The following is a 23240-nucleotide window of genomic DNA, read 5'->3' as shown; positions in this document are numbered from 1 at the left end:
CTGCGTGTGACTCCTTAGACGTGCGCTATCTGGAACCAGAACCCATCTCTCTATGTTGGACAGGATTCTTCAGACTGTCAGAGATTTCAAGGGACAAGATTTAACTGGCCAAATTAGCAATCCTTGGACCAATATAAGGATGATAGACTCCTGGCTCCTTTCTCCCCTTTATCCTCTATTTATACTTTAGCACCTAGTTACTATGCTACTTAAGAGTTAAAATAATTATTGAGATGACCAGTTGTAAAATGTGACACCGAGGGAAGGGCACTTAAGCCCCATTCCACCTTTCCACTCCTGGCATGTTATTGTCACGGTTCTCGTCTGGAATCCAGCACAGTCCCCTGACATGGTGAACTTGATACAGTGGCTCTCACACTCGACCCGGAGTCACCTCGATGCTTCCGATGCCCAGCTTTTATTCTAGGTCAACAGATCAGTAGTTATGGGATGGGACTCCAAAAATAGACTTGTTCAATGGTCCCCCTGTGATTCCAAATATAGAGCAAGCTTCGACCCTGAGGAGCAGCTTCTTAACTTTGCAATGATTGATATTTGGGGCCAGGCCATGCTTTTTCTGGTGTCTGTCCTGTGTATCACAGGATGAGCAGGTACACCCAGGCTTCTCAGACGTGCATCAGCCTTCTTCCACAGTGGTCATGAACAGGGTAATATTGGCCACCTACCCTGACATAAGGCCTTTGAGAAATCTCATTTGGAATTAAGTGCCAGGAACTTTTTTCTCTCTAGAGAGTGATGTATCCCTTCCATTCAGGTTATTTCTCCCCTTTTCTACCAGGAAGCTCTAAGTCAATGCTAAAATGCCCTCAAAACAACATCAAAGCATGAACAGGGCAACTGCTCGCATCCATATTCTCCCCTGGATTTTACATAATACCAGCTGCTATGGGTTGAATATGCAATGTCCCCCATAGACTCAGGATGTCAATGCTTGGTCTTCAGCTGATGGTGCTATTTCAGGAGGTTCTGGAAACTTCGGACTAAACTGAGGAAGCAGGTCACTGGTGGTGAGTTCTTGGAAGCATATTGTCGCTGGCTACTTCTGTCATTCTGTTTCCTGGTTGGTCAGGAAGTGTCCAGTTCTCTTCTCTCGCTCTCTCCAGCCACAGTAATATGCTGTCTGCACACATGTCTACGAACCAAATGGACGATGAACTCAAATACACCGTTCCTCTCTTAGAGCTTTATATTAGGTATATCAGGTATTTGATCACAGCTACACAAAAACAATGCACACACTGGTACTTTTTATTATCCCTAAGTTGTATTTCAGCCTTAGGGTGTGAGGGAGAATATAAATACAAAGAAGATAACTTATCAAAGCTGTCTGGGCACCATTCAGCATTTGACAGCCAAAGATAATCAGTGACAAGGAAGAGGAGCCCACTAGCTAGAAAGAGCTTTATAGTCCTTGGAGGATCAACCAATGAATGTGGAATGAACGATGGTAAACTCTTCTGGCTTCCTGGCTTTCTTTTAGGAGAGACTGACCCATACCTGCATTGACGCAGTTACAAGGTCAGTCGTGTGCACTAATACAATGGGCAGTTCTGCCTCTCTTGCCTCCTGGAAATTCCAATCCCTGGTATTTGCCACACACCCAGGAGGTATCTGTGAGACAATATTATGAGCAATTTAGGATTTAATTCAGGGATAATATATCACCTGCTTTCCATAAACCAATAACATCCTTTCAGAAAAATATAACTTTCCCATTAACAACCAAAAATTTTAAAGCTTCTAAAAACCATTATTAAATGTGGCTATTTCATCTTAAATGCAAAACCCTGAATGGACCAGAGACCTTAATTTTTAAAAAAATATAGCTGAGTATTTTAATTATGGATGCACTTACATATTCTAAGCATACTTCATTATTTATGTAGCCAGTGAAAGGGCTTTTTAATTAAATAGCATGCTGGCAATCCATTGTGAAATGGATAGGTTTGGGTTTCCCTTGCATTAAAAAGCTAAACACACACACATGAAACATTATGGCAGGTGTGCATACTTTAATCACTATAAAATACTTGTTTGTGAATGATATTAAAATTTTACAAAAGTTTTCTTTTATTGGAAACACAATAAATAATATCATATGCTTGGCTGTTCACACTTCGTTCATTCCATGACTTGTAAATGAGGTCGGATAGTGGTTCTCCAAGTGTGGTCTGTAACCAGCATCACTCAAGTTCTTAGAAAGGCATGAACTTGTGCCCCATGGCATCAGAAACTCTGGGTGTCTGGTCCAGCACATCATGATGTCATAAGTAAGTCCTGCAAGGGAATGTCAAGAAGGCCAAAGTCTGAGAACCACGGTGGAGCAAAGGCTCTGCCTTGCGGTGCTGGCCACAGGGGACCACAAGTCCATCAATCCTGGTTGCATTTCCCTTACCCTGCATGGCTATGCATATTTTTGCTATCTGCTTGAGGTCTTCAGAGTTTAAAAGGTCACAGAACTCAGAGTGTGGTAACCATTCTAAGCATGATTCCATGAATGTTGTCCACGAGTATAATAATTTATACTGTTCAGATTAACGATGTCTATCAAGACCCAGTGCACACATTGCTATTTTTCACCTTAAAAACATTGCATAAAAACTCTGAAATCAGGGGCTTCTAGTTCTTCAGTACTTTGTGGTAGGCTGTGGAGACAGGCCTCTCGGAGAGCCATCCCATGGCTGTCAAAAGGCTGATGACCAAGTTTCATTTCCTTCTCTGGCTGGGTGATCTCAGGCCAGGAGATGAAGCCATTTGGAGAAGACTCCAGTGGGAGTTGGTGCCAGAGCCAGAACTAACAGCGCTCTGACTTGCCGCTCTGCGCTTTGTCTTCTGAACAATGCTGCTCCTTAAGTACACATAAGCCAAACAGCCGCGCAAATTGCCGCCATCCACCATGAGTTCAGATTTGCACAGCACGACACGAATTGGGCTGCAAATTATGCAGAAAACAGCTATCACATCCATCTGTGATGTCAGAGTCCTCAAGTACAATGTGACCTGGTAGAATCTAAGACAGCTCGAATAGGCTGGGTCTCATTTCCTCCCATGCAGCATGATGAATCTCCTCCCAGCTGCCTTTGGCCCCCGTGTGCAAAGGTTAAATATGATTGAGGCTATGCCTGGGATCTGCTCAGGAACAGATTTTATATCCAGGGGTGCAGGCAATTAGATTTCTTTCTCTCTCTCTCTCTTTTTTTAATGATAAGAATAACTAGAAAAAGAAAACACAAATACACTCAAGGTTGATGGTAAACTGAATTTATTTCCTCTTGGAAAACAATTCCAGTAATCTCCAGGTTCAGACCGCAGAGTAAACATTGAGAACAGTAACATACAGGTTAGTTCAACCGATTCAAGAATTTGGCTGGGTGAAATCATTAAGGAAAATCTTTAACACTCAAAGCTTCAAATGTAGCCAGGAACAACAACAAAAAAAAATAACGAAAAACAAAACTTTGACAGTCTACGTAACAACTATTGCATATATGGCGAGGCTACCTGTCACACTGCAAGGCTTACAAATATATATATGGGCCGTATCCAGATGTGGGGTTCTGTTCTGTGAGAATGTCTCTTCATGGTTCACGAGAATCTCCAGCAATAAAAAAGTCTTGGGTTTTTACCGTTGATATACCAAAAGAGAAATTCGAGGCTTAAGCGTAAGTAAAAGGAAGTCCAGCCAGAGTCACATGATAACAGTTCTTTTAAGTTTTGTCTTCCTTGAAACATTATCTCTTAAGCCATTTTGTTCACTTTGAAAATCTTGTCTGAATAGGGCCCAAGTCCACTTGTCTTTATAAGACCATTTTAGCATCGACGACATAATTACATGTGCAACACTTTATATACAAGGAGTCTATCTGGTGCTCAGAAGTTCCAACACATGAACATCCAACAGTTTGATAATACAAGTTGTATGATACAATACAATGCTTCTGAAGAATATACATTAACAATGTAAGTTTCGTGCAAAGAGTAAAACATGTTCCCTTTTTGTGCCGCAAAAGTCCTTCTCCTTGAGAGGCTGTACTTGAACTAACTGCTGTGTTGGGTCATCGTATGATTCTGTAGAGAGAAAAGAAAGAGGGAGAAGCTTTAGTGATATTTTTCCTATTGGAATGAGCATAGGTAAGTGCTGAAGGTATCCACTGGTGTGGACTGTCATGTTTCTGCATAGGGATGGATAGATGCATTGATTCCATCCTGGACCAGTGAGGTTCAAAAACTGCACTGCCTGGGTGCAGTACAGGTGCACTGTTACCTCCACGGAGGTGAGGGAAGAGGCAGAGCCAGGAGTCTCTGGGAGGGGACGTGTTGGTAGTACCCCACCTTTTCTCTGGCCCATGCCTCCTCCAGATACCTCCCTCCAAGTACTACCTCTACCAATCAAAGCACAGCCCATGCTTCAATGCCCAGGGTACCACAGCTATAAGAGTTTCTTCACCTGCATATCATCCCCATTTTTGAAACATGCTTTACTCTAATCTCTCTTAGATGGTGAAAGTTGGCAGCCGCGGCTGCTTTGTCTGTCCTCAAATGCAGATATTGAAGAATAGAATTACCTGGCTGATGACAAATGATCAGAAAGCACTTCCAGTACCCCTGTGAAGGTGCGTGGCATCTGTGGCCAGGCAGGATGCTTTAACAGCCCAGCAGCCTGCTTTCCCTCCCCTGCCCAGGGTGCTCATGTTTCTCCCAAGACTCCTGGGCAGCAGGTACTGCTCACACTAGGCACAGTGGTAGGTCCTTTTTGGAATGTGTAACTTCTTTCCAAATCGTGAGAGGACACCTGGGACGTGTGTCCAACTGGAGAAACCAAAGCGTGCAGGCATTCTCCAGTCTACCACAGAGGGTGGCCACGGGCCTCCAGGTTTTCAACGAAGACTGAACTTTGGAAGTAGCCTAAGCTCTCCACTTGGACTTCCTCAAGCAGTTCTGCCCCTCCTCATTCACACTTCACTCACTCCTGATCAGAACTCCAAAACCTAGCTTGATATATGACTGCTTCATGTTTACCCAACGTTAAGTGCATTTCAACTCTCTGACTTTCCAAAGCCCTCGGTCCCGCTTATGCTGCACTCATCTTCATAGGCTTGCCTTTTGCCCTTCTGTTGGGAATTTAGATGCACCTTCATGCATTCCCATGTTCATGAAAACCTGTGGGATGCTGGCTCACAGCTTATTGCACTTAGTGGAGAGGACCTGACCAACTGGATAGATATGGGATATGGGACGAGGCATGGTTCCTGCCTTGAGCTCATCAACATTCTCCTGGTCTAAATAGGAAAGACATGTGACCATGTAAAAATTCAGTGATGTGACCATGGATTTTCCTAGGCCTGCCTCGTCACCAGGGAAGGCTTTGAGCAGCTGGGGTGGTAAGCTGATGTTTTCACTGAGTCTGGAAACTGAGACTCCCGGAGGACACTGCAGGTTAAAGGACAGCTCATGGTAAAGGCAATGAAGGAAGTTGTGTGTGTGTGTGTGTGTGTGTGTTGGCCAAGATCTTCCAGAGGGTTCCGAAGCAAGAGTACTGCATGAAATAAGGATGAAGGGTGGTTTTGGCAACATTATGAGGAATTTTTAAGCATCATTAAAATGTTCAGATTTGGTCTTAGAGGTGAAGAGTACCTGAGTCAGAACACTTTGTGAGATCTTTGCTGCCTTTAATATCCCTGAAGATGGCTACCCAGCCCATTGTGCAGAGGGATAGGCTGCATGACCAAGGGCTAGGTAGCTGGTATTTCCTGACTGGGGCTGGTATACCAACAAGAGAGTGGGGAGCCATGGGAGGGGCCAGGGACACCTCCCTGTTTCAGACTGAGCTTTCTGTTGATGGAAATGGACAGTGGACCTAGATCTCTTCCCACCATGACAATTGCTGTGTGGTGACGGTCTTGACTGGGGAGTGAGCTTCTGACACAGAGCACACCAGGCTGAAGACACGGTGGAACACATCACTCGTGCCAAGGCAGCTTTATAGAAAACTCCCTTCCTCCGTTCTCTTCAAAGGATGACTTTCTCTCTAGTACTACAAGCCTCAAAGTGCATTTAAGAGTAAACTATTTTTATGCCAGCTCTTTTGTCTGGGTATTGATTCTGAATATGTCTGGGAGGTGTTTTTCTGAAGGCATATTAAAAATACTGATGGGAACATAAAGCTTTCCTATTTTCTCAGAGATCAACATAGCTATGATTAGAGGTTTATAAGCATTAAAATGTTAAAACCCCAAACTACACTGCTTCTGTTGGTATTGTAAAGTCAAACATGGTTTCTGAGACAGGTCTGAACTAAAAGAAAAACAAAAAACTTAAAAATAATTATAAAATGATATAAACACAAGAAGCTAGGGCACTAATAGCTAATGATGAGGTACTGGCAGCTGCTTTTTAGCGCTTTGATTTTTTTCTGGAAATAATGTTTAAAACAATGAACTTATCTGTTAATTTTATTTTTAAGTTTCCTCATGTGGCTTACCCATCTTATTTTTTTCCTGTTTCTTCACAACAGACACAGGTACAGATCTAGCCTTTTTTTTAACAACCACACTAAATATTTACACATCTTTTTTTTTTCATTCTTTTTTAATTAAAATTTCCAACTGCTCCCCGTTTCCCATTTCCCTCCCCTCCTCCCACACATTGCCCCCTCCCCCAACTCCCCTCCCCCATCCCCACTCCTCTTCTCCTCCCCCCAGTCCATTCCCCCTCCCTCTCGATACTGAAGAGCAGTCCAAATTCCCTGCCCTACAGGAAGACCAAGGTCCTCCCACTTCCATCCAGGCCCAGGAAGGTGAGCATCCAAACAGGCTAAGCTCCCACAAAGCCAGTTCATGTATTAGGATCGAAACCTAGTGCCATTGTCCTTGGCTTCTCATCAGCCTTCATTGGCCGCCATGTTCAGAGAGTCCAGTTTCAACCCATGCTTATTCAGTCCCAGTCCAGCTGGCCTTGAAGAGCTCCCAATAGATCAGTTCCACTGTCACAGTGGGTGGGTGCACGCCTCGTGGTCCTGATTTCCTTGCTCATGTTCTCCCTCCTTCTGCTCCTCATTTGGACCTTAAGAGCTCAGACCGTTGCTCCAATTTGGGTCTCTGTCTCTCTCTCGATCTATCGCCAGTTGAAAGTTCCTGTGCCATTCTCCTTGGCCTCTCGTCAGCTCTCATTGTCTGCCACATTCCGAGAGTCCGGTTTTATCCCATGTTTTTTCAGTAGCAGTCCAGCTGACCTTGGTGAGCTCCCAATAGATCGGCCCCACTGTCTCAGTTACATTTACATTTACACAGCCACATTCTATATATGTGGATATATTTTAATTACATTATTGGAACACACTGAAGTCACTGATACCAAGGACTTAACACTTTGAAGGCTGAGAGAAGCAGATAAAACAATTTTATGAAGGGAACAAGAGCAGGCTTGGTAAACACAAGCTTCTACCAAGCAAAGATCCATGGAACGTCCTCTCAAAAGAAACAGCGAAATAGCTGGTTCTACAGTGCAGAGACACCTGCACATGTGAACACCCTTCATCTTCACCATGTTAGGACTGCAATACCGCAAAACTAACTTAAAGAAGAAAGGTTTGTTTTGGCTCACAGTCTGTGGATACAGTCTGTCATGGTAGCCAGGATGTGAACGGCCCGTCACAGCAGCCAGGATGTGAGTGGCTGGTTATATTGCAACCAGAGTTATGAGGCAGAAAGCAACAGACACTTGTGTTTAGCTTTCTTTCTCCCTTTTATTCCACCCAGGGTCTCAGCCCGTGGAAAGGTGCTGCCAACAGTTAATGTGGGTCTTCTCATCTTAATTAACCTAGTCTAGATAATGCCTCATAAGCATGCACAGTAGCTAGCTTCATCTAGATAATCCTTCACAGGTGTGCCCAGCCTTTGCGTCCCAGGCGATTCTAGGTCCTGAAAGCTGACAATATATAGCATCATACTCATTTCCTGGTTTTCGCTCCAGCCCACTTAAGGGTCTCTTCCAGTCCTGGCTACACCCCACCCCCAGTGACAGCAATTCTCACGGTGGGAAGGAGGCATATTCCCAGAGGTCCATGGGGAATGGGCATATTTCTGTTGGGGAAGGGGAGGAGAATTGCAGATGTTCCTGAACCCTCTCAAGGGATTTCCGTGGAGTATCCCTGGGACATTCCTGCTTCTTGCACATGTGCCCTATTCCAAACCCACTGAAAGAACAAACAGCTCAATGAAGAAGGAAGGACAGTGTGTGCATCTGGGCCACACACTCATCCAGTCATCTTGTAGGTGTGGGTGAGAACAGACATAAAGACACACTCTCCAGATGTGGCCTTCAGATGTCAGAGAAGCCTGCGGAAAGGGAAAATGGAGAGAGCAGAAGTGGGGAGCAGAGAGGCAGCAGCAGAAGTGGGGAGCAGAGAGGCAGCAGTGCAGCGGACCACCGCACAGAGCCAGTACTGAGAGAGACGTCAAGGATACGGATGCTGAGGAGGAAAAAGCAGAAAGCACCATCGCCACCATCCCCCCCTCCCAGAACCTCTGGGGCAGAGCTCTGAGCTCTTTAGGTCTGAAGGAAACCACTTCGGTAGAACAAAGCAGTGGGTAATCTCACCAATTTTACACAGCAATTCACAGTCCCCAAAGCACTTTAATGCAATGACAGGTTATGAGAAAAAATATCTGTTCCAATGAAGGCAAAGTGTTTTACATAATCGAGAGGAACATCAGAGCGACATTGGTGGAGGTGGGGGGCGATGACAAAAAAGGAAGTGGAAGAGAGGAAAACTTGTGCAATCCCACAGAGAGCCATATTCTACTCTGCAAAAAGCCATCTCCTGGAGACCCCATGTCTAAGTAACTGAAAATTGAAAACCATTAATCCCAGTTATGAACAGTTGTTTTACACGAGGGGGGTTTGTGTTAAAAAAAAATCAAACCCACAACATACCTTCAAGCCTAAGACAAGATCTATGTAGGCCTGCTAATCTAACGGTGAGGTTCCAAGAACACTCTCCTCATTGTAAGGGGCCCAGTTTGGAAGGAGTGTGTGCTCTTTTCTTTCTTTCTTTCTTTCTTTCTTTCTTTCTTTCTTTCTTTCTTTCTTTCTTTCTTTCTTTCTTTCTTTCTTTCCCCTGTAAATGTGAAATTAAACTTAGAAGCTAAAAAACAGACGAGGGCCTTAAAAATTCCCCTCCTAGCACTATGTATTTCTTTTTAAATGTGAGATGCCTTCCATTTTACAAGACTGGAATTCTCATTTTAGGCTTGGCACTCTAACAAATGATTAATTCAACTTTGTCTTTTGGAGGGCTGACCACATTTGCTGGTCAAACGGTTTAATCCTATTTTAAACGCATTCCAAGAAAAATATTTTTTTAAATAAAAATAAAAACCCATGATCCTCTGAAACTGTTCACCTTGCAATTCTGAGGTGATCCAATTTTCCTCACATCTTGATGGCAATTTGAATTTCTTCATCTAGAACCATGATAAAAGTTAAGCTTCGAAAGGGGTACAGACAAGGAATCTACTTTCTCAGGATTAAAAATTAGATTTTCACCCCAAAAGTGGTACCCACAGATTATCTGGACTTTTCCAAATCTCTAGCTAACACGGCCCCTCTGTGCTTCGCTAATGCCATGGAAATGCTCCGTGGCCACAGTAGTCAAAGCAGCCCTGGGACGTGGCTGAGCAAAAAAAAAAAAAAAAAAAATCTGTTGATTCAAAAATGTAAACCTTTTTTTCTCTTTAAAGCATGACTTGTCTATTTATAACTGCTTCTGCCAAAACAAATATAGACAAGCTCGAGGAAGCAGGAGAGAGAGAGTTAGTGTGTTGTTTTGAAAAGAGTGAAGAGGGAGCAAGAAGACAAAAAAGGGGGCATTCCCCGATAACCCACTGCGCCCCCAGTTTACACTGTGGCTAGACTCAGTTTGAATGAGGTGCTTCCAAACTGATGAAATCGGGGCCCCAAAACAAAGCAAGGCAGGAAAGAAAAAGCAGAGGAATATAAAGATTAAGTGTGCGGTGTCTTTCAACAGATGGTGACAATGCTGCGGCAACATGTTGGCTTTTTCCCTTTAGTTGAGGAACACAAACATCCGCAATCAATCTCCTCTGATTAACTAATTATATTACCCTTCCTTTTATCACTTGGGTTGGCCGTTTATCTGTAAACACAGAGGCTAATCAGTATGCTCTCATTTTCCTCAGAAGAACATCCCGGCTCACACTCGGCTGTGCGCTTTCTTTTCAGGCTGTAAACCGAATTCTACATCGCTGCCCACCTTTAAGCGCCCCGGCTTTTTTTTTCATTATTTATTTATTTATTTTTAAACAAAAGCAATTGGTTTCCAACAGTCTGGATAATAAGTCTTTTTGACCTGCCTTCTTCTCTGACCCAGAAGGTCACCCCTGTGCTCGGGCACAGAGCTGACTTAAGAAATACCTCCAAGTCGTGTGTTTCATCTCTTGCCCACTCAAAATAGAGCTTCCTTTAAATGTGTCTGTATAGGGTCCCTGAAGGCCAAGGAGGCTTCCCTGTAGTGGGCAATGGAGGGACAGAAGCCTCTGCCTTTATTAATGAATGCAGGCCATTATGAGTCTGGCTGGCTCCTTCCCTGTTCCCAGAAGCATATACTGTACGTGACTTAAAATGCTAGAATATTGACACAAAGCGAGCTGGGCACCTCTAAGGAAAATTACTCCTTGGATATAATGTAGGCTCGTAACAGCTATTAGAGTACAAAATAAAACCCGCTGGGATCAGCCTGACATATACCGCATTCTACCTAGTCCTCCAACATTAGAAGAATTTCTTTCTGAAGGCATTCCAAGGACAGCATTAAACTGACTTTTGTAGCAATCTGCAACAGCTTTTTGGCTTAGAGCTTTTAGTACTAAATCTCTGGTTCAAATCAATATAAGTACTATATCTTCTACATTAATCAATACATTTGGTTCAATACATGTTCTATTAAATTATACTTTCTAATCAAGAGTTTTACATTTTTACCCTCTCTCTTTTTCATTCCTAACTTCTTCTCTGCTAGTAAAATGTTCTGAAAGTGTACACAGGGAGTGATGACAGGGTGCTGGGCTATGGACCCTGGATGATGCGGAAAAATTAGTCACAAAGGCAAGGGGTGGCCCTCCAGCATTTTAATAAGGTCACCAGGATAGGAATGTTAATAACAAAAAGCTTCAGAGTCCACACAACCAGGCAAGCTCTCATATCTTCAGATCTGAAGAAACAGAATCCCCAGAGCGCTGGGACAGCAGCAAGAATGTTCTAAGAACCGCACCAAAGACCTGAACCAACCCATGTTCCAGTCATACCGTTTGCACAGCAGCCATCATGCACTTCCTGTCCGGAGGAATTTTGTACAATTTTGTTTCCCCAGATGCTACCTGGGAAACATCAGGAACATGTTTGTGGACACGTACATTTTCATGAGATATGTTCGATGCATGTTCTTTTATGCAATATGTCTTATTTTCCCTTACTGATTTGATGACCAAATAAGAAAGTAAAAACGACAACCAATCTACACAAATAGCAGATTTCTTCTGATGAGGAAAGCTGACCTATGATTTTACAGGTGAAGAATTTACTGGAACTCTTCTACCATAACACAGAGGTAGCATTTCTGATCTATCCTGATCTGCATCTGGTCCCTCTTTAATGTCACAGATTCTGCACTTCTGATCATGCTTGAAGTCACAGAATTGCCCTCTTTGCTTTTGTCATGTGGAACTGTCATCACTATGAACTTGCAGAGACACTGATGCATTTTCTTTTGACATTTAGCAATTGACATGGGCTTGAGTTGACATCTCAGAGCATTTTCTGGGTGACACTAAGATATATATTAAAACAAAAGTAAAATGGCATCACCAGAAAAACACATGCTCTGACAGACAGAAAGGGACAGCCACACTAGAGTTTGTTTCCCCACAAAGAGAGAAATGTTTTATAAATTTCAGACTTTAGGCCAGTTTCTCAAACAATTCTGGCATTGAAGTTTCTATCCTCCTTTTCATAGAAAGAGAGCTAGAATTCTGGTAAAACTCACTGGCGGACACAGTTCTGGTTCTTCTTTGGATTTTAGTGTTAAGAGCCTAAAAAGAGTGAGTTGTACCGATTCTCTAGCTGCAAGAGAGAGCGAGTTCATGAGCTGGTGCCCAGAAGTGTTCCCGGAAGCCAGAGTAAAACGTGGGAAGGGATGTATCACCTTTCTGACCGTTGTATGAAACAGATGCCATTCCTGCCTTAGACAAAGAAAATCAGAGGATTCCAAAAGAGCAGCATGGGCTTGCCTTACTGCACATTTCCCAAGCCTCAGCTTTGCAGACATTAGGAGATAGACAGTTGTGGCTGCACTGGGCACTGCAGGAGGTGTGGTGGTCTCTACTGTAACGTGTGTCCCCAGACATGATCACATATCCTCTGGTGAGACAAATCACTTAGTCAGGAGCCGCTGCTTTATGGTATTTGGAAAACACGTGAGCATAAATAAGCGAAAGTTTGGAGATAAGGAAAATCTAGCATTAATGAAGTTTAAGTTTCAACAGAAAAGAACTGGCCCATGGCAAAGGAGAAATGTAGAAAGTTGGTCCAGATACTGTGAGGAGATGCTGTCATCTCTACAGTTCACACTTGAGAACCACACAATCACGTTACAAAAACAAACCCACAAGAAAGTTCCATAACGGTTTACGTTTATGACCTTGAATTGGTCTGCACACGTAGCTAACCTTTGCTGGTGTTACCCATAGGCCACAGACTGGACATACCTTGCTGCAGTGTTGAGCAGCTGCCTCTAGAAGCCCTTGCGGTTGACCTGTCTTTGACATGGGCTTACTGAGTTATGATCAAGTTGGAGGTTTTGATTTGTTTTTTAATTGGAAATCTATTGAGCTTGCCATGTTGTGCTAGGGTGTGCTACTCAGTCTATGAGATATGTCTGCCACCTTACAAAAATAGTGTGTTCCACAAAGAGACACATAAATACCACACAGGACTGTACTGCATGGCTTTAAAAAACAATGTCATCGGATGGATGTGGGCAACTGTTCAGCAATTCTGCAAAGGGTCCTTTGAGATGTATTATAAGCAACACTCCTTGTGGGTGGAACCAAATCTCCCCAGAAATATTCACTCACTCAGAGATTTTCTCTCCATCCAAGCATCAAGGACGGCCCACCTCAGGTCAAGGAAACAACAGTGCCCAGGGATGTTCGCACTGTCACAGTGTCCACCGCGACTCAGGAATTAAGTTCGGAAAGTTACTATTCAGGGTGTGAAAATGAATGTCTACTTGAAAAGAACCCAGAGGCTGCACAGCCACTTTAGTTTTTGTAACTGAGCAGAATAGAGCGCAGACACAAAAGCATAGCTTCCCAATTGGGAAGGACCCAAGAGACAGTGTCTGAAGTGGGCATCTCTGAAGATATTAAGGATGTTCCTGGACATTGTCCATACCATCTGCCAAGAGAGATAGGGGTCAAAGGGAAGAGAACAAGGGCCCTCTGCCTTCTGTGAAGGGCTAAGTCAATTTCTTAGAGAATTTACACTTGTCTGGTGCTGGAGGAGGTAAGGAGGGTAGGGACAAAGGCGAAAGGAGAGCCACAGGGCAGGAGACAGACTTTGTAGACATCACAGGATCCTGTGCACTTAAGATCTATCAGGTCATGTAGACAGGCAGGCATCAGTTTGGAAAGAGCTGTGTTCAACACATTATGATTTTTTGTTTGTTTTTAGAAAGGCTCTCATGTAACTCAGGCTGCCCTCAAACTTTTACGTAGTTGAGGATGACACACTGGTCTTTTCTTGCCTCTGCCTCCCAAATTCTGGGATTACTGCGTGAGGTCACATTTTGCTCTTTCTTTAAAACAAAATGAACAAACAAGCAAGCAATATTTAACCAATCTAGAAAATTTCACAGTAGTTTATAATGTAGTAAGAATTACTAATTACCTGAGCCTTAGTTCAATGTGGGCCTTCAGAAGCAAAGCGTGATGACTAAGGGGGGGTGACTTCTACATTGGAGCACACAATGATCCCCAGTATTGCGACAATTACGCAGTATAGAGAAATAAAAGAGGCCACTTCAAAAGGGCAACTTATGCTTCTGGGCTACATATGAGCAGTGCTAACAATGAAACCGCTCCCTTTCCAGGAAGACCTTAAAAAGAATGGCATAATTTCAGTTCTAACTGTTCCTCACACCAGAGAGGTTGGAAATTCTCCTCTCTGGATGGTGGAAGACACTGACGTCTTGGGGGTAAATGCATGCCTTCCAAGTGTCAGTTCCCAAGTCCAATACCCAAAACCCTGCAGAAGCCAGCTGTGCCAGTGTGTGTCTGTCAGCGCAGTGCTGGCTCAAATGAACAAAGCAGAGGGCAAGAACCAATTCCCTGGCTTACACTCTGAACCCCAAATATGCGCTGTGGCAAGGTAGTATCTTTCTGTCTGTCTCTGTCTCTCTGTCTCTGTGGCACAACACAATAAAAAATTAAAAAAAAAAAGAAAATTTCTTCTTTGGAACTCACCACTGTTTGCATCAAAACTCACAGAAAGTTTCCGACTGGAAGATAGGTTAAAAGGACAAAGTTGATTTTTCTTTTTTTACAGACAATTAACAAACTGAGCTACCTGCTTACCTGCAAGGAGTCAAGAGGAAAATGCAATCATACTATACAAAGCAGAAAGGAGAGGGGCCAGGCCCCAATGATCCTGCCTCAGACCCAAAACTCCAGTCTCGGTGTATTGGGGGACAGAAGGCGTAACAGACAAGGCCGTCTACTGTGATATTCAGGGATTAACTCAGCTCTGCAGACAGATGTGTCCACGCACCAGTTGTTGCTAGGCCTTAGTTTTTTTTTTCCACTGTAATGTTTAATTTATCACACTGGAGCTTTCTAAACCAGAACATCTGTAAACAAGCTTAAGAATGACCTCCTTCCAATTCTACATGGGTGAACAGTGCCCCTTCTTCGTGCTCTAATTTTAATACCTTAAAGATAAATAACTGCAAGAACGGGAAGGGAGGACTCTCCTGACGTTAATGTGTTAATCCTGAGCGAGCACAAATCTCCTTTGTGCCATGCTCTGCAGTGCATACCGCTGGCTCTCCCAGCTAAAGCTGGATTCAGGCATCTCTTTCCAGACAAACACAATTAAACAAACTTCTGCTAAATATTAACGGACTTGCAACATTGTAATTAGCAACAAATAATGGGTGATTAGATTGATAACTGCTCAAAAATACCCTCTTCTAAGCATTACAGATATGAGGCTCCCACCCCCTCTTAGAGTCTGAATCCTGGAAGGATTGCTTTTTAATTTTAATTTTTTAAAGAGGACTTAGTGAAATAAATCCTAGTCACTCTCCTTAGCTCAAGATCTGTGCTTTTGCATTTGTTTTTTTTTTTTTTTTGAGACAGGGTTTCTCTTTATAGCCCTGGCTATCCTGGAACTCACTCTGCAGACCAGGCTGGCCTTAAACTCCTCGAGATCCACCTGCCTCTGCTTCCTGAGGGCTGAGATTAAAGGCGTGCACCATCATTGCTGCAGGCTCAGACAAGCTGGGCTGTCCTGTGGTCAGCTGCAACACTCGTCCTGCTCTGTTTGCATCACAGCTGTGTGAGGGGTCCATTGAGTTGCATTTGGGAACTGAAGGGTGTGGGAGCCAGGCATTGATTTAAAAACTGTAAAAACTGACTGGCAGCCTTAGGATTTCAACTCTGGTCATCAGACTCGAAAGGTCATCTGATTAGAATGGGAAAGGCACCCAGCACTGGTGATTTATATTCAAAGGGCAACCTTCGTGAGGAGAAGGAGCCGTGCCTTTTTCTGCCTTTCAACATGATAGGACTGGGTTCCCGTCATCTGAACTCCAATAATTCTATAGATGGAAAGTACTAAATTTGGAGGAAGCCCCCCCCCCCCCCACTGTGTGTGTGTGTGAAGGGATATCAGGTGCTCTGCTTTTGAACTCTGCCCTATTCCTTTGGGCTAGTCTCTCACTGACCCAGGAGCACCCCATTCTTTTCAGCCAGGCAGGCAGGCCCATCTAGGTGATCCTCTAGTCTCCCCATCCCATAACTGGGCTTGCAGGTGTACAGGTGCATAGCCAGCCTTCCCATGGATGTGGAGGATCTGAACCCAGGACATCATGCTTGCACAGCAAATGCTCTTACCAGGAAGTCAGTTCCCAGCCACACTTGTTTTTCATTATCACACTGTCACATTCTCCAGGCATGAGTCAGACAAACTAAAGATAACAGAAAACCTGTTGCCTACTATCATCAACCAAATACTTGTCTGCTAGGCTGAAATACAGCATCCTGCTTACATCAAACAAGTGGTATTGAAGATGAGGCACACCCTGGGGTTGGGAGTGCCTCTGTGTGTTTCCATGCCTGAGCGAAGCCTTTGCTGTGCAGAGAACTGAGTTATATTCAGGCATGGGCTCCACAGTTAAACGTCCCACCGATGGTGTAGATCTCTCTGTCCCTCTGGAACATTCTGAGATGGGGAATATAACTTGAGGAAACCCCTAAAGAAACTCGAGACTGTGAGAAAATTCTTTAAGAGTACAAACATGTCATTGCCCCAGGACAGTATTTGACTGTCTTGCACTTTAAATAAAACATTCTGGTTAGGAAGGTCTGCTTATTTCCCCCTTGCTTGCCTGCCTTTCTGTATATTTTTATATTCTGCACACAGCTTCAGGACCTCTTTCTCAAGTCTCCCTTGCTGTGTCTCCTGAACTCATCTCTGTTCAGCAGCAGCTCACACAGGCACCAAGAGCAGACATCAAGTGTGTCAGAGGCCCACGTCTGAGGACAGCTTGGTGGAGCTGGTTCTCACTTTCCATCCTGTGGATCCCGACAGATGGAACTCTGGTCATCAAGAGCGGCAGCCAGCACCACTACTCACTGAGCTATCTGGCCGGCTCTGCCTTTCTCATTTCCTATGGAAGTCTTCTGTGTTATGCTCATATCCTCTCCCCTGCACTCCATCTCAGGGAGTCAAGGTTTTAAAATGACAGAAGTATCCCTCCACCAAGGAGACCTGTGTCTGCTTAGGAACCCTACACGTGAGATCCCCACTGTCCTTTCACTTCTGGACACCTTTTCTGCTTTGCCTCTCGATCTTCTCTTCGCGACAGTTTCCTCCCCCTCCAAGTCCTCTGAGCTACCGGAGAGACGGCCCTTTAATCCCCACACAGAGGTGTGCTGTAACTATGGAGAGAGCAATCTATAACCCTCACATCCTTATACAATTTGCTCCTCCAAGTTAATTTGAATTCATTACAATAAAGCGATATAATTAAAAAAGGCACTCTTTAATGTGAAGTATTTAACATGATCCTGGAAGAACGACAGTCTCAACGAGCAGAGGGCCAGGTGGCAGGACGGTGCGCGCTTAGGCGAATTCAAAGGTGAGCTGTAAACAGTACACAGAGCCGCGCTGCCATGCATAAAGGGCCAGGCAACAGGAGGCCTCGTTCTAATCAGTCCTCAAAGGAGCCTGCCACACAGAAGTAGCACTTATTCTAATTTAAAGCCCTCGCGCTTGCTTCGCTGTTGCAAAATTTATAAAAGAATAACTTCATTAAACTGCCTGGTACTTCAAACACAAATGCAAACCAGCCATAGCACAGAAGGCGTTGGATAAGAGGAGAAGCAGATCCAGGGACTTGTGAGCCCAGGCACTGAAATAGAGTTTGTGCTGGGGTGCTTCTCCGTCTGACGCTGGGGCTCCCTGTGCAACCTTCCTTCGCCAAGGACTCGGGCCGCATGGCGTTTTACTTCTGTCAGGAGGCCGTTGTTCTTGCGAGCCTGCCTAATAACACTGAAAATCACTGCAAGCAGTTGGGCAAGCTGTGTCACACGCAGAAATACAGCTGGCAGTACATGAACACTGCTCAATGTTCCTTTCCAGGCTGAGACGGAACTGAGTCTCTACACTCCACTATTACAGCTTCCATTTATTTGGGTATATATTTCAGACTTGCTTAAGCTGTTGCAAAACTAAAGTTAAAAAAGATTTCCCCTTAACCCTGGCACTGAAGAAGAAAAAAAAAAGCAATAGTAAGAGTTAAGGAGTAACAGATTTCTGCATCCATGCATGGTGCTGGAAAAAAAGGCACTAGCGTCCTAAGACGCACACGCTTAAGAAAGCGTCTTTTCTCTGCGAATCAGATACTCTAGGAAACACTACAGAGAAATATCTCCAGGCTGTGTTCCACAGCTACAAGGCAGCCTATGTTATAGCGGAACTGTCAGCAGATTTTGTAAAATCATGGATGTATATATGAAATGCAATGCAAAGGCAAATCTCACCGCTTGTTGAAGCCTGCAACCTTTCGAGACTGTGGAAGGGCACACAAGTCAGACTACAGCCCTGTCCTGAGAGAGTCCAATAATGAACGGTACCTCTCTTCCTGTTCAGTGTTCTTATTAAACTGGGGCTAAATTTTGCTTCAAAGAGGATAGAGTAAGCATTCAGAAAACCTCCAAATGACAGTCCATGGATAGATAAGAGGAACTGGCCTGGGGGAAATACAACTTATACTTCTGCAAGGATCGTTAAAGAAAAGAAAAGAAAAAACAAATCCCCAAACAAAGACCAGCTCACTTCCTTTCGGAACTTTAGAGTGGATGCCTGGGTCTTGGTCAGATGCAAGACCTATTGTAGGAGACCCATGTCAGTAGGACCCATGGCTGTAGGACAGAAGGACGTAAACACATACGTGAGCTGTGAGTCAGACCACCCCCTGGAAAAAGAAATCCTGGCACAAATTCTCCATCTCCTCTCTATCCAAGTAGCATGCAGGCATTCTCTTCATCCTCTCCACGAGTGAACCACGGCTAGTCAGGTGGAGTGAGGGAGCTAATTCAATTACAGACAGTCTTTATTTTATAATAAAATATGGATTATTGATCTTGTGGAGCCATTGAGGCGTGATGAGGCAAATTTAGGGCCTGAAACCTTGAAGCTCTAAATTCACAGCCGTTTTATTCAGCGGTAGTTTGGAAAGCAGTAGAAACTGTTTTCAGTTGTGGAAACCATCAAAACGAAACTCTGATAACTAATTAAGCCCGGTGTTCTAAGAGGAGAATGAATTCAAGGTTAAGAGAGAGGGCTAAGCTGGAAGCCCGGAAGGGTTCCCCAGATGGGGACAGTTAAGTGACCCCACACTGTGTGAGCAGAGAAGACATTCTAGAGACTGGGATTCACTTACTGGGCTCCTTACTAACATCCAATGGGATCCTGAAGGCAGAGTGAATGGCACCTGTTTCCCACTCAGGTTGGCACAGGGATGGCAGGCTTTCAGGTGATCCTGGGTTATCCTAACAAAGCCCTTTGTCTCTGATCTGAGGGAAAAAAATGCAAGGATCGACCCCATATCAAACAGCCCTAAGTAAGACAGTCACTGGAGAGGTGAAGTCACAGCCAACCCTAAACAGGAAAGAAAAAAAAAAAGGAGAGCTAGGTGCTGTCTATCCATGTCCCTTGGTAGCTTGTAAATCTGCCCCAAGCTAAGACATCAGGGCGGACTGTGACTCACACTGTGCTACACAGCTTGGGCCCCATCTTTCCCTAATCCTGCAAACTTCTTGCTGCTCTTCCTACCTTCTGCTCTCCTTTGTGGCCACGTCTACCCCAGCTCCCTGTGTGGCAGCGCTAGCACAGACACGCTCCTCTCTCTGCTTTGGTAGGCTCCCTCCTGCACACAGGTAAGCGCACACGGGGTTTGTTTCCCTGAAAGGACCAAGGATGGATAGGAGACGATGCTAGTGCAAAGTTGCAGACAGTTCATTCGGCTGCAGTCCAGAAAATGAATCCAATTTTTCATTCTGTCATTATAAATATTTCATTGCAAATGGTACTGATTTTCTACAACTGTGGTTAAGCAAAGGGCCTCCGTGTGAATATTTAAGGAAAAAAAAAAACCCTAGGAGGAGGAAGACAAGGAAGAAGAGGGAAAAGGGAATGAAAGGTTAGCAACCAATTAATTTCTTACTTTAAATGTAAAAGGAGGCTGGAAGAATTCAACAGTGATGTAGTGTGTGACTCAAAGAAGAAGAAAAAAACATTTACTCTGCTCTTCTTCTGACAGTTTCTCATAAAATATCTGCAGTCCATCTATCTTTTAGTACTCCAGGCTCCTCTGGAGAGCAGAAAATGGCGGTGTAAAGCTCACTTCAGTGCCAGTCTGCGGGAGATTGCTTTCCACAGGACCCCCGCTGATGGAGGCCTAGGGGAAGAGGCCCAGGAGTTATTCAATCAGTCCGAGACTCTGGGGCGGCTGGGGGTCCTTTGAGGGCTGATTATAAAGCTGCCCTCCTGTTGCCTGCCTCGGAACAGAACGAAATGAGCAGCCTCTCGCTGAGAAGATTCTGCAAGAAGGAATTTCACCTGTCATGGAGTTTGTCAGAATTTCAGGATTTATCTTGGTGCAAAATTAATAAAATACCAACCAGGAATTCAGGCTGACTACTCGGCCGTGTCATCTCAAAGTGATCTTTCACCCAAGAAAACCTGGCTGGCGAGCCCAGCCACTCCTGCCTGACTTTTTCCTCGGGAGGGTGAAGGAGGTGACAGACACACCCAGATGGCAGAACGGGACGGCCAGCCAATTACATGCAAGGAGGCCCCTGGGTGACCTCTGACCTTGTCATGGCCCTTCCAAAGCCTCTGGAATTAGCTGGGGTCTGAGCTTCCTAAAAGCATTCTGGAATCTATAGCACAGTAGGTCCCCTATGGCATCCTATCCGTTAAATCAGATGTGCTCTTCCAGACCCTTTGAAGGGGAGTGTACCAGTGGATCATGTTGACCGCACACGATCAGGAAACATTGCAGATGAATCTGGGACTGCCCAGCAACAAGCAGGTCTAGGTTCAGATGTCCTCTCCTGTCGCATTATCTCCGGGCTCCCCAGAAAGCACAGAGAGCGGGGACTCCCCAGAAAGCACGGAGAGCGGGGGCTCCCCAGAAAGCACGGAGAGCAGGGACGTGTGCATGCACGGCCTGCTGGCTCAGGGCTTCTCTGCTCTGCCACCTCAGAACACAGCTTGCAGTTCTTTGCTCACCACAGCCATTTCAGTGACACATTTTGAACTGAGGCCCAGGAAGTCCCAATGTAGTCTGTGCCGGACCTCAGGAAGGGGTGGCACGTCACCACAGACAGGCTCTGTGTGTAAGGATGGATGGCATTCATGCCACCAGCTGGTTCAAATCCATGGAGAGAGCGGGAGGAGATTCTCAGAATCATGGACTCAGTCAGGTCCACTGCCGACACTGAAGGCTGCTTGGGAAGCGGATAAACTTGGTTTGTGCTGGCTGCCTGTATGTACTGCATCTCTGGTTTCCAGGGACACCTCTTACTAGATGGTGATTGACCGTACATTTCTGGCCGAGTCAGCCATAGTCTTAAGGCATTACTGCTTTTCTGTTTTCTGACTAATATTTTCCAAATGAGACATTCACCATGTCATCCTGCCCACCTCTCTGTTTAGTCCGGTAAGAGCCCCGTTCTGTTTTGGAGACCACCAGGAGATAGCATGTGAGGGAGGGGAGAAAAGTGCGGGAAGTGCTCTCTCTCTCTCTCTCTCTCTCTCTCTCTCCTTCCTCGGAAGTGAGTGCACAGATGGTGGTGGGGACTTAGGGTGCTCTCAGCAGGCTTCACTGGAGATGCCTTAACTCCACAGAGGGAAAAGGGCTTCCCACCAGTAGCATCATGAATTATAACTGAGTACAGAACGAGGTCTTGGTGCCTGTCTCACAGCAAATGTACTGTTTTATTTTCCGGCACAGTGACCTTTCACCCTTATAAACTCAAAGCATCGTCCAGCATACTGATGATATTTAATGGCACGAGGCACCTTTTATATGTGTAGATGGCACATAAGCTTAGCCAATGCACCCAGGGTGTAGGTTGGTCAATTATAAAATCGGGTTTTGCTCATGTAGAACAGGAAGCCTTTGATGGTGGAATCAGGTTTCCAGGGAAAGATGATGGGCTCTGCTGGCGTGGCCAAAGACTTAACATTCATGCAGCAGGGGACTCTGCAAGGAAGAGGATGACAGCCCCCGCCCCTGGCCCCGAGGGGAGGCAGAGAAGGTGCCTCACCTTCGCAGGCTCTCCTCTATTCAGAAGCTGCGCCCACCTCCTAATGCTCCCCGAGCCTATCCAGGGAAGTAATCAATGAAGGAGACGGGTTATTTCAGGCACTGTGAAATTTCTCTGCGTTAGAAAAAGGACTCCTTTCCTCTGCTTTCCACTGTCGTTTAGAGCTCCAGAGTTGTTGCTCCAAACGACAGCACCGCGAGCAGGGCTTTTAAGCGCCATTCATCTCACCCACCCCATCTCAGGCTTTTACAGAACACCGATTTCCCTCCAATAAGGGGAACTTACTCCTTCATAGCTGCAGGGCACAGCCTGTTACGAGCTGTAGATTTGCTGCAAATATAACAATAAAGGGTACAAATGTGAAGTCCCCTCAAAATACACGGCTGGCTCTGAAGCTGCCTTGCCTTAGCAAACCCGATCAAGGGAAACCTATCAATCTTTCTCCAAACGCTCACAACAGCTCATTGCTGGGCGGCATTGCGAAGATCATCACCTCGAGGGATCCGGAAGATGCCGGTCTGAATTTTCTGCTCATTTCAGGGGATTGATAGTTAAAGTCTGTGATTGTCATCTCTCTTTCCCTAATTGTCACAACAGTTGGGTCTAGATGTGGTGTTTTCCAATAGTCGGAGGAAAGTTTGCAAACACCAAGGGTCTATTTTTGGCACTTAGTCTCTGCTAATGTGAGGAGTCGACCCACGTGTAGAGTAAACATCTAAAACAGGAATACATGCAGGAATTTCACGAGTCTGTCTGGAGCGCAGGGTGTTCTGGAAGTTGGGTCTCCAGCTTGCTCCAATGGACCTGACTACAAAGGTGTCCAGGCAGAAGCCCCTGTTTGGAGGATAACTGTGTCTACAGTCTCTTGTTTCTAACGGAGGCAGATCTTCTGGCGCTGTGGCAGCAGGCTGCCTTGGCAACGCAGAAGAAGACTACAGGGCCAGAAAGGCGCAGCCAAGGCAGAATGTGGCAGAGGTGACAAACACTTCCAGGGGGCGGGGAGGGAGGGAGCGGCAGAACTGGCCGCAGCGCTGTCTGTATGCCCTAGCTGGATGCGCCATAAAGTCGGGCTGATGGCAGCTC

General features: G+C 45.1%; 1 protein-coding gene across 3 annotated transcripts in view; it reads right to left on the bottom strand.

Moving 5' to 3' along the window:
* Positions 1-3285: 3285 nt before the first annotated feature.
* Positions 3286-23240, bottom strand: part of Znf521 (zinc finger protein 521) — a 298511-nt gene continuing 278556 nt past the window's right edge. For all 3 annotated transcript variants that reach the window (XM_057789090.1, XM_057789088.1, XM_057789089.1), the window contains one exon: positions 3286-4089. In XM_057789090.1, the coding sequence (XP_057645073.1) occupies positions 4060-4089 (30 nt within the window). In that variant the 3' untranslated portion in view covers positions 3286-4059. The remainder of the gene's footprint in view (positions 4090-23240) is intronic.

This window comes from Chionomys nivalis, chromosome 14, assembly GCF_950005125.1.
Source record: "Chionomys nivalis chromosome 14, mChiNiv1.1, whole genome shotgun sequence".
Classification (NCBI taxonomy): domain Eukaryota; kingdom Metazoa; phylum Chordata; class Mammalia; order Rodentia; family Cricetidae; genus Chionomys; species Chionomys nivalis.
This window is presented reverse-complemented; position numbering and strand designations above follow the sequence as displayed.